We start from the raw sequence: 16,295 nt of genomic DNA on the forward strand, positions 1-16,295 counted from the left end.
CCAAGCACCTGAATTACAAGTTAAAAACAAAAAATCCTTACTAGGAACAGCACAGAAAAGTTGCTGAAAAGACAAAGGAAACATTTAAAAAGCAGCCAGATTCTAACTGGAAAAGTCACATGCACCCCAATGCTCCTAGCAGCACTATATACAATAGCCAAGACATGGAAGCAACCTGAGTGTCCACTGACAGATGACTGGACAAAGAAGTTGCGGTATACTTATAAAATGGGATACTACTCAACCATAAAAAAAGAATAAAATAATGCCATTTACAGCAACATGGATGGACCTGGAGATTGTCATTCTAAGTGAAGTAAGTCAGAAAGAGAAATAAAAATATCATATGATATCACTCATAAGTAGAATCTAAAAAAAAAGAAAAAAAGAAAAAACGGGACACTAATGAACTCATCTACAAAACAGAAACAGACTCACAGACATAGTAAACAATCTAATGGTTACTGGGGGAAAGGGGGTAGGAAGGGATAAATTTGGGAGTTTGAGATTTTCAAAAGTTAACCACTATATATAAAAATAGATAAAAAACAAATTTCTTCTGTATAGCACAGGGAACTACATTCAATATCTTGTAACAACCTTAAACAAAAAAATATGAAAATGAATATATGTATGCATATGCATGACTGGGACACTAGGCTGTACACCAGAAACTGACACACTGAACACCAGAAAGTGATACATTATAACTGACTGTACTTCAATAAAAAAATTTTTTAAAAAAAGGACAACAGACAAGTGACTTAACAGAAACAATCTAAGTCAGAGATAATGAGGTATCTTTAAAGTGCTAATAGAAAACAATGGTAAACGAAGAATTCTGTAACTACGGGAAAGACCCTTCAAAATGGAGGAAAATGTTCTAAAATTAGATGTATTAATGGTTTCATAACTCTGTGAAAATACTAAAAACTGCCAAACCGTATACTTTAAATGGGTACTTTATTGTGCATGTGATTATATCTCAATAAACCTTTTCCTAAAAGAAGGATAAATAATGACATTTGCAAACAAATACTCTAAGAATTTGATACTAGCAGACCTGCACCAGGAATTCTTAAGAAGGAAAGAAATGACTCCAAATGGAACACTGGAAGATGACAAAGATGGCACTGCTGGGCTAAGGGGAAAGGCGACCTTTTTGGTAAACGGTGCTGTAAAAGTGGTTCGGCTAAAAACGAAATTTGACCCCTTTTCTACCAGTTACACCGGTCACTTCCAAGCGGGCTGTAGATCTTAAATTCGAAAGGTAAAATAGTAAACTTTCTGGAAGATTTTAAAGGAAACTATCTTCTTGACTTTGGAACAGAACTACAAATTAGGAAGAAAAAAGACACGTAAACCTCAAAAGAAAACACTTTTGTGGCGGAGGGTATAGCTCCGTGGTAGAGTGTGTGCTTAGCATGCACGAGGTCCTGGGTTCAATCCTCAGTACCTCCACTAAATTAAATAAATAAATAAACCTAATTACCACCCCCCACAAAAAAGGAAACACTTTTGAACAGGCGCTTCATAAAAGAGGATACCAAACAAACATGAAAAGATGTTCAACTTCATTAGTCAGCAAGAAACTGCAATTCAAAGCCACAATGGGATATCACTGTACACTCACCAGGATGGCTAAAATTTAAAACTGACAATACCAAGTGCTGACAAGGATATGGAGCACAAGAACTATCATACACTTGCTGGTAGGAGTGTAAATTGGTATAAACACTTTGGAAACTTGGTATTATCTCCTAAAGTTGAAGATATGGACATCTTTTGACCTAGAATTCCACTGCTCGGTATATAACTCACAAAAGTGAATACACCAGGAAACATATAAGAATATTCTTAACAGCATTATTAGTAGTCAAAACCTAGAAACAATTCTGATGTCTACCAATAGTGGAACAGCTAAATTGTGGCATTTCATACAATGGAATACTATAGATTAATAAAAACAAACAGCAACAGAATGGATGAATTTCAGAAACATCTTGAGTGAAAAAAGCTGAACACAAAAGAACATATATTGCATTAATATTTCATTTATACAAAGGTAACAAAACAGGCAGAGCGAAACTGTATACACTAGTTTTCATGGAATGTATGTTTAGAAGGTAGAATCACACAGACAAAAGGCAAATAAGTCCTTATCCACCAAAATTCAGGATTGGGTTACCTCTGGAGAGAGAATTCTGAGCTCCCGGGTGTTGGCAATGTTTTTTTCTCGAACTGGTAACCACCAGTCCCCCTGGCTGGGTGATAAACCAACGAGTGGTAGGTGCAGTGTGGGTCCTGCGCTCTCCCGGTGTGCCAGAAGAAAGGAAACAGGGACGAGGAAAAGGCAATAGAGAGGGGCAAGCAGATCCAGGTGGACGGAAACTACCACTTTACAAATAAGCTCTGGGCGCCGGCACAGGGAGGCTTCGCCAAGGGTAGACAGCCCGGGGGAAGCAGGCCGGAGGGCCCCGGGCCGGGGCGCGGCCACACCTGCACGCCGGTGTGGGCCTCCCCACCCCCGCCCCCAGCCCCCTCCGAGCGCCTCCCGCCAGTGCAATGGCCGGCACCGCCCGCTCCTCCCCGAAGGCCGCCCACCCCGACCCCCCCAGACCTTCCCGCCGTTCCCGACGCCCCCACGACTCTCCCGAAGCCCTCCCGCGCTCCGGACGCCCCCCGCCCCGGCCTCCCCTCGCCAGGCGCTCGCCCGACTCACCTCATTGTCGCTGCCGGGGCGGGCGCGCGGGGCCGGGGGCGCGGCGCGGGGCGCGGGGCGTTAGCGGGGGAGCCGGCCCCGGGCGCGGCGGCTCCGCGTCTCGCTGGGCTGCGGGGGGCAGCGGGGGCTCATCTTCTCCGGGCGGGCGTCCGGGCCGCTAGCTGCGGGGAAGGGCGGCGGCGGCGGCGCCTGACAGCTGGGCCCCGGCCCCTGCCATCTTGGCGGGCGCGTGCCCGGGCCGCCGTGTGCGCGCGCCGCCGGGGGAGGGGAGAAGAGAGGAGGGGGCGCGCGCCGCCCGGGCCCCGAGGGTCGGAAGGAGCGCGCGCCCGCCCGAGACTCGGGGCGCGGCCCCCGGGCGGGCGCAGGCGGCTCCGAGTCCGCCGAGGGAGAGGCGGGAGGGCGCGCGCGGGCGAAGTCAGCCCGCGAGCCGAGACTGAAGGTGCGTCCCTTCGTCTGCTGAGGGGAGAGCGCGCGCGGCGGCCCAAGCCCGACACAAAAGGCGCGGGGCCCCACAGCCCGCGCCTGCAGGAGAGGGAGCCGGGGGCTGCGATGGGCGGGGCGGAGCCTCGGGGGGAGGGTCGTGAGGGCCGAGCCGAGCCGCGAGGGGTGGGGCTTCGAAGGAAAGGTGATCGGAGATGGGCGGGGCGGAGCTTCGGGGGACAGGGCGGGTGGGTCTGAGAGGGGCGGGGCCGTGGAGGAGGGCAGGGCCCAAAAGGGGCGGGGCGCCGGCCTGGCACGTGCAGTGCTGCGCCCCCTCCCCGCGCCGGGTACCCCCAAGTATCCACAAAAGCCTCTGTGAGATTTGGCTGGAGGTGTTACCCCTACCGCACCCTGCCTTGGGCTGCGCCTGCTCCGACGCAGTGGTCAGCCCGGATCCCAGGGGTATCGAGGTCACCGACGACAAACACCCTCTCCTTGTAAATAAAGGGCCAAGGCTGGGACAGGGAGTCACAGCTTTGGGGCAATATCAACACCTGAAGGACCTTCCAGTCCAAAAAAGCCCCACCTGGCCCCCCCAAACCACAGCTTGTGAAAAATCACATCGACTACCCTAGGTCGTCCAGGTTTTCTCTGGTTGATAAATCCCCACCCTTCCTAAAGGTTAGCCATCCTCATTGCTGGCTGGAAACCCTAAGCCCTCGCTTCCCATAGCTAGGCAGACACAGTCCCTTATGCTTTCTCAGTATTGCCTCTAAAGCTCCCATTCCCAATTATCACAGCAACAGGGAAAGCATATTTACCTTTTAAAAATTGCCTCTGAGCAAGAGCACATCCAGGGTTTAGCGGTGTCTGGATAAGGTAGGAGGGCAACAAAGGGTCGCTATTTTACCCCTGGGCCAGACTGAGAAGAGGCTCTGTGAGTTAAGTGGTCCTGACCGAGATATAGGAAGAGGTTGAGCCAGTTCTCAAGCCAAGATTTTTCTAACTCAAAATCCCAGGGCCCATCCATTCTTTTTTGCTGCACTTGATCATCATTCTCACACGTTGAAGACTGAACCCCCTCCCTCACTATCCACTTGCCCTCAGAGGTCCTTAGCAATTGGCTGTCACATCTCCACTTTCCTTCCCCGATTTGTCTGAGCTAGAGTCTTCAAACTCAAAAGGGCACCTTGGTCTTCTACGGCCCTGTTAGCAGCCCCCAGGGGTTTCCGCCCCTCCTAACCTTATTTGTCCCTCTCTTCCCAGGGTCAAAATTAGTCTCTTTGCTGCAGACGAGACTTGTTAGACCCTAAAAATTACTAAAATGGGCAAGCCTCAGGTCACTTGGGGCATGATCACCTCTGGTCAGTGCATATCAAAGATCTGAGTGAGGACCTAGCCAGGATATTGGCCTGTTTTTTCCCAGTCTGGTTTATAGAAGCATGTGGCGCACTCTGATCTCCAGATCAGGAACTTTCCCTGCTGCCTTGGAGTCTGCACCTGGAAGAAGATTCACTGGGAAACGCTGATGGCAGATTTGCTGTGTAACACTAGCACCAAAGGTGAGGGGCACATGCTCCCATCAACCTTTCCTGCTAACTACCAATCTCTTGGAACAATAAAGACATTCGAGTTCCTTTAAGGAGCATCAGAGAATACTGATGCTGGAGGGGACCCGCAAATCCTTCTCTCAGTAAAGGACTGGGGGCACAGAACACTGAGAAAGGGAAAGTGGCCCTTTATCACTCAGTGAAGTCATGAAATCAGCTGTGTCAGGCTCGTGGAGAGTTTCTTGCACGCGATGTTTATTCATCAGAGGGCTTCTTGAGCTGCAGGATGGGTTGGGGGACAGGTGGGGGCCACTTACACCCTAAGCCAAGCCTAAGAATGTTTGGGAAGGCAGAGTGCCATGATTTACCCAGCAGCACAGACCCAGCATGAACCTCTCTGAGCCTCCATTTCTTACCCAACAGATGTACTCCTAATTCTGTCTTATGGGTATCAGTCTTTGTGAGAATCAGCACAAAGTCAGCTCCCAAAAAAGAGCCCTTCTGCCTTTTCCAGAGCCTCACTCTGACCCCTCCTTCCCCTTCCCTTTGACTGTGCAGCAGTGGAAACCATCATCTACTTAGCATGTTTCCTACTCACTGAATAAAGGCTTTATTTCTTAAAAGTACATGAGTTCATGTTTTCCATTCTTCTGGTAAAAAGGAAATTAACATTTTTTGGACACGTGGCCCCCGAATGATGTGTATCTGGAGGTCATCAGTTCTTGGATTTGAAAAGATTCCTCAGCAAAGTCAGTCACTTTATAACACCTGGTAGATTTGGGGTTGGGACACGTGGCCAGGCTGACTACCTGTGGGTCAGCTCCAAGGCACTCCTGGACTGGATTTCTCACTCATGGTGGGGGCAGGAAAGAAGGGGTTTCTGCTGTCTGTTGAGCCAGGCTCGGCATAGAGCCACAGACACATAATAGAGCTAGAAAGTCCTTGAAGGATATACTATCCCACCTCCTTGTGAAACTGAGGCCCTGGGAGGTCACACAGGTGAGAGGAGGAAGAGCCTGATGAACACGCATTTCCACAGGCTCCAAGCCCCAGGACAGCCCACGTTATCCCATGCTCCCTCCCTGTTTCTTGAAGGTTTTCCAGCCTGGAGTCACTGGTGACCCCGTGGATCATCTTCTCCATGACGTGGGGTTGCCAAAACAAACCTTACTCACCACAAATAATCATAAGAAACACATTTGCTTTTGATGATTCACCAATGAGACCATGCCTGGTTTGTATTCATGAGCCTAAGTAAATTACTAATTCACATCAGAAACTGACGTGAAGATGTGCTACTTCGAAGTGAAGACAACAACAGAGGTCTTAGGGGACTTGGGACCACCTGTGACCCTGCAGCCCTTTTTTTGAAAAATCCTCATTCACACCATTAATCTCATTGACCAATTTAGTTATTACCAACTGTTGTCTTCCTTAAATACAACACAATTTATTGTCATCCATTCATTCATTCAGTGTTTGTGGAGCACCTACAGGTGTCTGCCTCCTCTCATGCCCAGCCCACCGTCTCTGTCTACCTGGCAAATCATCTTCAACCCCATCTACATGTCAGCTTTCCCTGGGAACCCTCATCACCCCCTCCCACAGGGCTGCAGGGGCCATTCTCCACTCCTTAGGACTTTGGGCTCCGCCCCATCACACCCTCGCCATCCCGTATTGGGAGGGTCATCTTACGTGCTGGCTCCCTCACTGGACTGTGGATGTCACCAGAGCAGCAAGCATGGCTTGCATTCTTATACCTCTTCGTCCCTCGTGATTGTCACAGCACAGAACTGAAGTGTCATCTTCATCCAAGCAGTGCCTGTAGGGGTGGGGACAAGCTTGCAGACGTTACATTTTAGAAGCCAAATCTCCTGCTTGTGTTCAGGTTCCTTCTGGTGGGAACTGTAAATTGCTCCTGGCCCGCTGCACCTTCCACACCTGAGGATGGCCTGTGACTCACAACTGGAGCTTCTCTTTGAACTCCATCTCTCAGGCTCCTCAGCTCAAAAAGCAATTCTCCTTAAGATTGTTTCACCTGCTTTGAAGGTTCAGGAGGGGGGCAACTCTTGGGAGAGCAGCCAGAAGTGTGCATGTTGAGGGGCTGGGAGGGACCTTGGGTACCTATCCAGCGGAGGGTAATTTCTTAGTGCCTGTTTGCCCTGGGAGAGGAGCATTGAGGAGCCTGGAAACAAGTCCTGCCGTCCTGGGCTGCCTGAATAGTCCTGCTTAGTGGATCTTAATGTTCTTACTTAATTGAATTAAGAAATCTAACTGCATCTCCCAGGCCAGCCTAGCCTGCGATCCTGTAGAGAGCTACTGATCCCTCGGGAGCCTCCAGATCTTCGGGAAAGGATGCCCCATCAGCTCCTGCCTAGGAAAGCTCACCCCCCACCCCCTGGCATTCCCAGCCCCAGCCATCAGGTCCCAGTGCGGGGCGCTGCTCGCCATCAGCCTGGGAAGAAACTTCCTGGTTGCTTCTCTCTGTTGGCGGTCTCACACCTGCCTGGAAGACCCTGACAGCCAGGCCTCAGTGGGGCTGAGGGGACTCACTCCTGCAACGGGGCTGGGAGGCCTGGGCCTCTGAATCGCTGAGAAGACGTTTTAGGGGGCTTGGGAATTTGAAGCCAGCAATCCCTCCACACAATACTCTTCCCTGCTGAGCAGCCAGAAGGTGACATGTCTGACTGCAGGAATGGGAGAGCATTTTCAGGAGAGTCAGGAAGCTCCTGCCCAGGAGCAATCTGAGAGCAAAAAATAATCCTTGGGAAAAAAAAAAAAAGATTATTTTTTTTAAAAAAGAGCTAATTAGAGGCAGTGAAAAACAGAAAAGACACAGATCTAGAACTAGGGTTGGCACACTTTTCTGCAAAGGGCCAGATAGTAAATATTTTGGGCTTTTTGCAGGCCTTTGGGCTCCATCATAACTGCTCCACTCGGCCATCGCAGCCTGAAGGCAGCTGTAGACAATTCCTAAATGAATGGATGGGACTGTATTCCAATAAAACTTTATTTACAGAAACAGGTGGCAGGATGGATTGGGCCTGCAACCCAGGGACCTAGATCAGATGAAAAAAATTACTTCGTGAAGCAGAGTTAAAAAAAGAAAGGAATGGAAATTGTCATTGACAAAATAAAATACATAAATGATGGAGTCAAGAGATCTAACTTCTGAATAATAGGAGTTCCAAAAGAGATGGAGGGAGGAGAAGCAATAATTGACAACACAGTAGAATTTTTAAGTTAAAAAAGTGTCAGAAGACTGGAGGCTGTCCCCTAAAGATCAAACAAGACAAACATATCTACTCTTAGTGCTGCCTTTCAAAATTGTACTGGAGGTAATTAGGCAAGAGGAAAAAAGGCATTCAATTGGAAAGGAAGAAGTAAAATGATCTCTCTTCACAGGTAACATAGTGTTGTGTTTGGAAAGTCCTAAGTAATCACCAAAACACTGTTAGAACTAATAAATGAGTTCACTACGATTGTAGCATGCAATATCAATGTTCAAAAAATCAGTTGTATTGCTGTACACTTGCTGTGAACAATTTGAAGACGAAATTAAGAAAACAGTTCTATTTACAATAATATCAAAAAGAATAAAATACTTAGGAATAAATTTAACAAAAGAAGTGTAAGACATACACTGAAAGCTGGAAAATGTCATTGAAAGAAATTAAAGAAGATCGAAATAAATGGAACAATATCCATCCATAGACTGGAAAGCTTAATATTGCTATGAAGGCAATAGCCCCACAAATGACTTACAGATTCAGTGCACTCCCTGTCAAACTCTCTTCTTTTCAGAAATTAGCAAGCTGATCCTAAAATTCATTTGGAAATGCAGAGGACCCAAAACAGACAAAACAATCTTGAAAAAAGAACAAGGTTGGAGGACTCATATTTCCTGATTTCAAAATGTATTGAAAGTCTTTAGTAATCAAGACAGTGTTGTACTGGCATAGATATATATAGATTGATGGAATTAAATTGAGTCCAGAAATAAACCCTTACATTTACATTTGATTGATATTTAACAAGGGTTCCAAGATAATTCAATGAAGGAAAGAATAGTCTTCAATAAATGGTGCTAGAACAACTGGATATCCACATACAAAAGAACGAAGTTGGACACTTTACATCATGCACAGAAATGATCTTAACGTGGATCCTAGTCCTGAATGTAAAAACTAAAACTATAACACTCTTAGAAGAAAACACATGTAAATCTTCATCACCTTGGGTTAGGCAAAGGCTTCCTAGATATGATTCCAAAAGCACAATCAACTGGAGAAAATAATAGATCAATTGGACTTCATCAATTAGAAAATCCATTGGAGTGAAAAGACAACCCATAGGATGGGAGAAAAATATTTGCAAACTTGGATCTGAAAAAAGTCTTGTATCCAGAATATATAATAAACTCTTACAACTTAATAATAAAAATACAAATAAGCCAATTAAAAATTATGCAAAGGATCTGAATGCATATTTCTCCAAAGAAAATATACAAATGTCCAACAAGGACATGAAAAGATGCTCAACCGCATTAGCTATCAGGGAAATGCAAATCAAAACTGCAATGACATACTATTGTACCCCAATGGGTTGGCTATAAATTTAATTTTTTTTTAATAAAGAAAGGGAAATAAGTGACATTGAAGATGCAGAAAAATTAGAACCCTCATACATTCTGGTAGAATTGTAAAAGGGTGCAAACACTTTGGAAAACAGATTGGCAGTTCTTCAAACTGTTCTAAAGAGTTGTAATATAACCCAGAAATATAACTCCTAGGTATACGCCCAAGTGAAATGAAAACATAAATCCACGCAAAAACTTGTACACAAATGTTCATAGCAGTATTATTCATAATAGCCCTGAAGTGGAAACAACCCAAATGTCCATCGACTGATGAGTGGATAAACAATATTGGTATATCCACACAATGGAATATTAGTTGGCAATGAAAAGGAATGAAATACTGACATCTACTGTGACACCAATGAATCTTGAAAATACTACGCGAAGTGAAAGAAACCAGTCACAAAGATGACACATTGTATGATTCCCCTTCTATGAAGTGTCCAGAAAAGGTAAAACCATACAGACACAGTTTAGTGATTGCCAACGGTTGGGGATGCAGGGTGGGAAAAGGGAATAACTCTCTGTTATGGACTGAATTTTGTTCCCTCAAAATTCATTTGGTGAAGCCCTATCCCCCAGTATCCCAGAATGTATTTGGAGATAGGATCGTTAAAGAGGTAATTAAGTTAAAATGAGGCCCTAATCCAGTCTGCTGGTCTCCTTATAAGAAGAAGAGACGAAGACACACAGACACCAGGCACACGGGAAAGCCCACACTGAGGACACCTTCAAGGGCGGCCATCTGCAAGCCCTGGGGAGTGCCTCACACCTGCCAGCACCTGGATCCTGGACTTCCAGTCCCTAGAATGGCGAGGAAATAAAAGTCTGCTCCCCAGTCAGGCTGTGATGTTTTGTGTGGCGGCCCTAGTAAATGAATACACTGCCAGTGGGCGTGGGGGTTCTTTCGGGGGGGATGGAAATGTTGCAAAACTGTACAGTAGTAATGGTTGCACAACTCTGAATATACTAAAAGCCACTGAATAGCATTCCTTAAATGGGTGAACTTTAAGGAATGCGAATTATATCTCAATATAGCTATTTGAAAAAAGAGAGCTCACCAGGGGCCTGGGGGGGTTCACACAGAAAGACACCCACCTAGACTCGATCTGGGAGGAACGGCCTTGCTTGCTCTCCCACATGGGTGATGTCCTTGGACGAGACAGGGTTTTAGGCCTGCAGTTTCTCTCTTTTCAGACATCTGTAAACTTCTAGTTTTTTTGTTTTTAATTGAAGTATAGTTGATTTACAATATTGTGTTAATCTCTGGTTGTATAGCAAAGTGACTCAGTTGTACATATATATATTCTTTTTCATATTCTTTTCCATTTTGGTTTATTACAGGATATGAATATAGCTCCCTGTGCTAAACAGCAGAACCTTGTTGTTGATCTATTTTACATATAGTAGTTTGTATCTGCTAACCCCAAACTCCTAATTTATCCCTCCCCTCACCCTTCTCCACAGTAACTGTAAGTTGGTTTTCTGTGTCTGTGAGTCTGTTTCAGTTTTGTAAATAATATAAACTTCCAGTTTCAAATGAGGATAAGAAGCCCAGCAACCAGTCTGATTCTCTCAAGCAGTGTCAGTTTCCCATTCCTGCCTGGCAACTTACCCCGAACTCGCTGGCTTCACACAGCACATGCGTGTTCTCTTACAACTCTGCAGGTCAGAAGTCGGACACGGTCTCACTGGGCTAAAATCACGGCGTTCCTTCTGGGGGCTCCAGGAAAGAATCTGTCCCTTGCCTTTTCCAGCTTCTGGAAGTCACCCACATTCCTTGGCTCAGGCCACCTCAGGAAGGGGCTATCCTCAAAGCCAGCAGCTAAGGTCAAGTCCTTCCCGCAGGGCACCTCTCTGACCTTCCTTGGTAGTCACGGCTCCCTCACCTCTCCCACCTCCCTCTCCCATAACTAGGGACCCTTGTGATGACACTGGGCCCACCTGAATAATCCATAATAATCTCCTTATTTCAAGGTCAGCTGGTTAGCGACCTCAGTCTCACCTGCAACCTTAATTCCCCTTTGCCATGGAACCCACTTACAAGACCCAGGGATTAGGACCGGACATTTTTGGGTGGGGTGGGAGGGTGCGTTCTGCACATAGGAAATCTGCTTTTTCTCCCAGGAAGCCGAGCGTTTCCTGGAATTGTCCTGGTTGCCTTTGGAGTTCAGACATTTCACCAGAGTGCGATAAAACTCTAAATAATCATAAAAAAGATGACAAGAAATTTAGCTTGGAAATGTAAAGACACTCTTCTAGCCAATTTTAGCTGAAAGAAGAAATTCATATTAAAATTACAAATTAAAAAGAAATCAATGAACATGAGAAAACACCATAGCTACTCCTATGGGATACAGCAATAGCTAACCCTGCATGTTCTTACTATATCACAAAGAATGTACGTAAATGAAGTCTGCCACTTAAAACATGACAAAATAAAAAGATATTAAGAGGAGGGCATTAATTAGGATAAAAAGCTGAAAATAATGAATTAAAAAACAAAAAAAGATGAAATTAAAATCCACTTCTTCCAAAGGAATAAAATGGAAAACTCCACAGGGCCCAAGAAATAAATGACAAAAAACCCCACGAAAGTACACTGGGAATGAGAAAAGATTTATAATTGCATGGAGTAAATGAGAATAAAATAATTATAGGAGGATACTGTTGATTTCAATAAATTTGAGGATCTACGTGAAATGGATGATCTTCATCAAAAACAAAAGCACGTGAAAGAAATGTTGGTACTAGGGGAACTTAAACTGGACTGAACCCTAAAACCAAATTGATGGTGGGGGGCACCTAGATGGTAAGCGGTTGGGGGAAACCAGCCATCTCCCGGAGCTCCTTGGAGAAACAACCTGGAACTGTGAGTGGCTGAGTCAGCTCCTAGCAGGACAGCAGCTGGAGAGTCACCCCTAGACGGGGCTGCCACCACTCACTGTGTGGCCTTGCTGGGCCTGCTGGGTTTCCTCCAGAGTTGGAGTCTGGATGGTAGACTTTGGAGCCCCACGTGGAGGTGGCTGAGGGGGGTAGGGGTGGGGGTGGGGAGGTGGGGTGGGATGATTAGGGGTGTGGGGTGCGCGGGAGGGGGAATGAACATGAAATGAGAGCGTTTCTCCACCCGATCCGCCCCCTGACTGTTCAGCCAGAGTGGCTGTGTTCACCACAGTATCGCAGAGTGGATTTTCCTCCAAGATTTTTATCTGCAGAAAGCTGTTGCTAAAACAAACGTTGGACGTCAGATGATCCCCCACCCCACAATGTGCTTTTCAGCTCTGATCTTTTCATAGCATTCACCTGCTGAAGTTCGTTGCTTTTGCTTTGTCTCCTAGAATTTTAAAGATGTTTCTAAGTCCCCAGATGGAGATGAATGTGTGCATGTGTTTTCCTTCTTTAACAAAACCGCTGCTTAATTTGGAACATAATTTAAATTGGCTTTTCCCCAGATGACCTGGAACTAGGCTAGCAGGCAGGGGCTGAAGGGCGGGTGAGGCGGGTACGCGGTCTCCATCCCCACACGCGCCTGACTTTCTGCTCCGAGAATGACGAGCTTCACAGCCTTTAGGTAAAAATAGATCCGTGCGGCTTCCGCCAGGAAGACACTTAGAAAAGGAAAGAGGATTCATTTGCTGAAAAAGAAAAAGCCTCCCAGATTGTTACCATAATTTTGGAATTCATTTTTGCAAAATGTATCGGGGGACATGAAGATGTCCTTGCGCTCTAATTCAGTATTTCTACTGCTAGGCGTTTGCTTTGAAGTAAATCTAACTAAAACGCTCTGGTGACAACACTGTTCTCGGCAGTGTGGTCTGCAATAGTAAAACACTGGCAGCAGGAAAAGATACTCAGGGTTAAGAGCAAAGGTTTAGGATTTGGATATAAGTACAAATGCTCCTCTCGCCCCCAGCGCTGTTCATTCCTGTACCCACCTAACACTGATACACTGTCCTTAGCAGGCGCTGTGCTAAGAGCTGGAGAAAGAAGAATGAACAAGATGCAGACTGTTTGTGTCTCAGGAAGCTTATGGACAGAAGGGCTACAGGCAAGTAAACCAAGTAAATCCATGCTTACCATTCAATGTGATAAGGGAAGTACAATGGAGCAAGGATGCATGAGAGGGACCAGAAATCAGACTAGGCATTCAGGGAAGGCTTCCCGGAGGAAGTGGCTTTTTTAGCTGAGTTATGAAAATTATGGTGATTGCCGGGGAAAAAAATGGGAGGATGCTGGGGCAGAGGGCATGTATAAATACTGGTAAAAACTGGGCAGCTACAAGGAGTGTGCTATAGTTTGGGGACAGAGAGTAGAAGCAGGGAGGGATGGTTTGGAGAGGAACCAGGAGCCCCCTTTGCACAGTGTGAAGGAGCTTTTCCCAATAGCCACTAGAGGGTTTTAAGCAAGAGAGTGAGGTATTCAGAGAGCTCGCTCTAACTGCCACCTGGAGCAAGGCCAGCCGCGGTAGCCGGCCAGGGTAGAGGCCGAGCCGATGTGAACACAGGCGACAGCTCCTTGAGTCCTGGAGATGCAGAACAGCGCAGTGGTTGAGTATGAACTCTGAAACCTGACTACATGGGCTCAAATCCCAACTTATTCGCTGTGCAGCCCCAGAAAGTGCACTAACCTCTCTGAGTTTTAGTTTCCTCGTTGTAAAAGGAGGATCATCACAAAAAGAAGCCACCTCCTAGGGTGGTGGGAGTACTGAAGGAGCCGCCGCATGGGAGGCAGGGCTGAGTGCTCTGTAGCGGTGCTGTCGGGGTTGCTACTATTATTGGCAGCTTACTGATGCGGGCAGTTGAGTCAGAAACAGAAGTGGGGAGGGGTGCCCACTGCTGGCATGGGCAGCTGGAGGGCGGAGTACAGGGTCTGGGGAGAGAAGTGGATGAATTTGATTTGGGACATGAAATCGAGGCACCAGTGGGCAAGCAGATGGACGTACAGGTGCGGGGCTGAGGAAGGTGAGTCGGAGATACTGATTTGGGCCTTACTGGGGCTGGAAAGGTGACTGAGACCCCAGGAGTGGAGGAGACAGCCCAGGGAGGGGTGGGGCAGGAAGAGAGGAGGGCGGGGCTTTGAGAGTCAAGGAGCAGACCAAGGAGGTTTTCTTTCTAATGGGACAGATGTGAGCCTGTTTGACATGTTGCTGGAAGGAGCCTTCAGAGACCACCCTGTGTACAAGTGCCCTCTGTGAGTGTGCGCTTTGTTATTTTTTCTTCCCACATCATCACTGTCATCATTTATGTGAGAGGACTGGACAAGGAGTGATGATATTAATCACAACAGCCTGTTAGGAGTTATTTATAATAAAGTTAAACTGATGGGAAAATGCTTATAAAGTCACACGGAAAAAGCAATAGAAAGCGTTGTATATGCAATATGTTAACTACAGAAATACATCCAAAAATATACTCCTAGGGAAAAGATACAGGGAGGAACTGCACCAAGAAACAACAGTGCTATTTCTGGGCGGTAGGGAGGTGGCAGGGCTTCCTTCTGAATTTGCTATCCTGAGTATGTGTTAGTTTTATCATTAAAAAGTACAGTAAGCTTTATTTTATGAAAAGCAACAAACGAAGGTGGCTGGGGGGTTGTCCCTGCCAAGGTCACTGTGACCTTGGGCAAATCCCTGTTCTCCAGGGGCTCTGGTTTCTACATCTATAGAAAGACAAGGCTGAACAAAACAGTGCCCCCCTCACCTCTCCACCATATGCTCCCGAGACTCTGCCTTATGGACACGGCCCAGGAAGGAAAGGCTGCATGTGTGGTCATACAGCCCTGGGGAGGCCTCCCCTAGATGGCCTCAAGTCTTGGGCCCTCACTCTGCCACTCCACTCTGCTCAAGGGCCACCTTCCTTAGTGCCCAGGCTTAGGTAGTCTTCGTCACTGCTGACCCCTCCCTGCCTGTCACCAGCTGTCTGGCTTCATGAGAGCAGGAACTGTGGTATCCTTGGTCCTAGGATGGTGCCTGGCTCAGAGACGGAATGGTAGTTATTGGATGGATGGAGGGAGGGAGGGAAGGATGGAGAGATGGAAAGATGGACACAGCAGCCCCTCTGGACAGTGCACATCAATGTATTAAAACTCTGAGACAAACCACCCTAAAAGCCTTCTCAAACCTGTTTAACTCACTGACTCCCAGACTCAGGGTCTATTATACCCCGCTGAATCAATGTTCCATGGAACAAACTTAGGGAAACACTTCCCCAAGATGACCCCCCGGTTCCCCCACACCCCCACCATTCTACAAGGTGCTCAAATAAATACCCCTGCTGTGGGGGCTGGCCAGAGTACCTCGGGGGAGGTAGGACTGCGGTGGCTGTGCCGCCCCCCTGGACTCCGGTCTCCCCGTGTGGCTGTCCTGAGCCTGCTAGATCCTCTCCCTGCTCTGCTCCTGGCTCATGTCTGAATCCCAGAGTGGCCTCAGCCTGGGAGGGAGGCTCACAGAAGTGAACATTCCAGAACAAGGGAAAAGCCTTTCCTGCAGCGTCTGAGTTTCTCAAAGTGCTTTCACACCAGCCCAGTGCCCTGGGCCCTCGACGACGGAGGGTGAGGATGGGCAGCCGCAGGCGCCGCTGAGGTGGGGCACACAGGGATGCTGTCTGGCTTCGCCCCCGGTGAGTTTCAAATCCAGATGATGAACTGATGCTGTGGTTTCCAAACCTGCCACTTCTGCCACCTGCCGCTTGTGTGTGGATCAGAGTGAAATCAACCCGAATAACTCATGTGAAGACAGGACACTGCAGTGCCACCGGCGTGTGTGTGGGGTGGGCACTGTGCTGGGTTGTGACAACCACAGCCCACTCTCCTTTTTGGTAGTCATGGCTCTGAGGATCCCGGGGTCAGTAACCCAAAGGCTGGGGAAGCCCATTCGGCCAAGGGAATCTCAGAAATGCCACAGACTGTGTCACATGGCAGGGAGTCAGGCGATTGCCTAGTTCAGGCCTGGGAAGGAGGGAGAAAC

At 47.3% G+C, this 16,295-nt stretch overlaps 1 protein-coding gene across 1 annotated transcript in view; it reads right to left on the reverse strand.

Annotated features, from left to right (window-relative positions):
- EVL (Enah/Vasp-like) overlaps positions 1–3,259 on the reverse strand; it is a 135,596-nt gene extending 132,337 nt beyond the window's left edge. Inside the window, exon 1 of the mRNA XM_074365043.1 lies at positions 2,723–3,259. Within this exon, the coding sequence (XP_074221144.1) occupies positions 2,723–2,727 (5 nt within the window). The 5' untranslated portion in view covers positions 2,728–3,259. The remainder of the gene's footprint in view (positions 1–2,722) is intronic.
- Positions 3,260–16,295: the final 13,036 nt, after the last annotated feature.

This window comes from Camelus bactrianus, chromosome 6 (assembly GCF_048773025.1).
Source record: "Camelus bactrianus isolate YW-2024 breed Bactrian camel chromosome 6, ASM4877302v1, whole genome shotgun sequence".
Lineage (NCBI taxonomy): Eukaryota > Metazoa > Chordata > Mammalia > Artiodactyla > Camelidae > Camelus > Camelus bactrianus.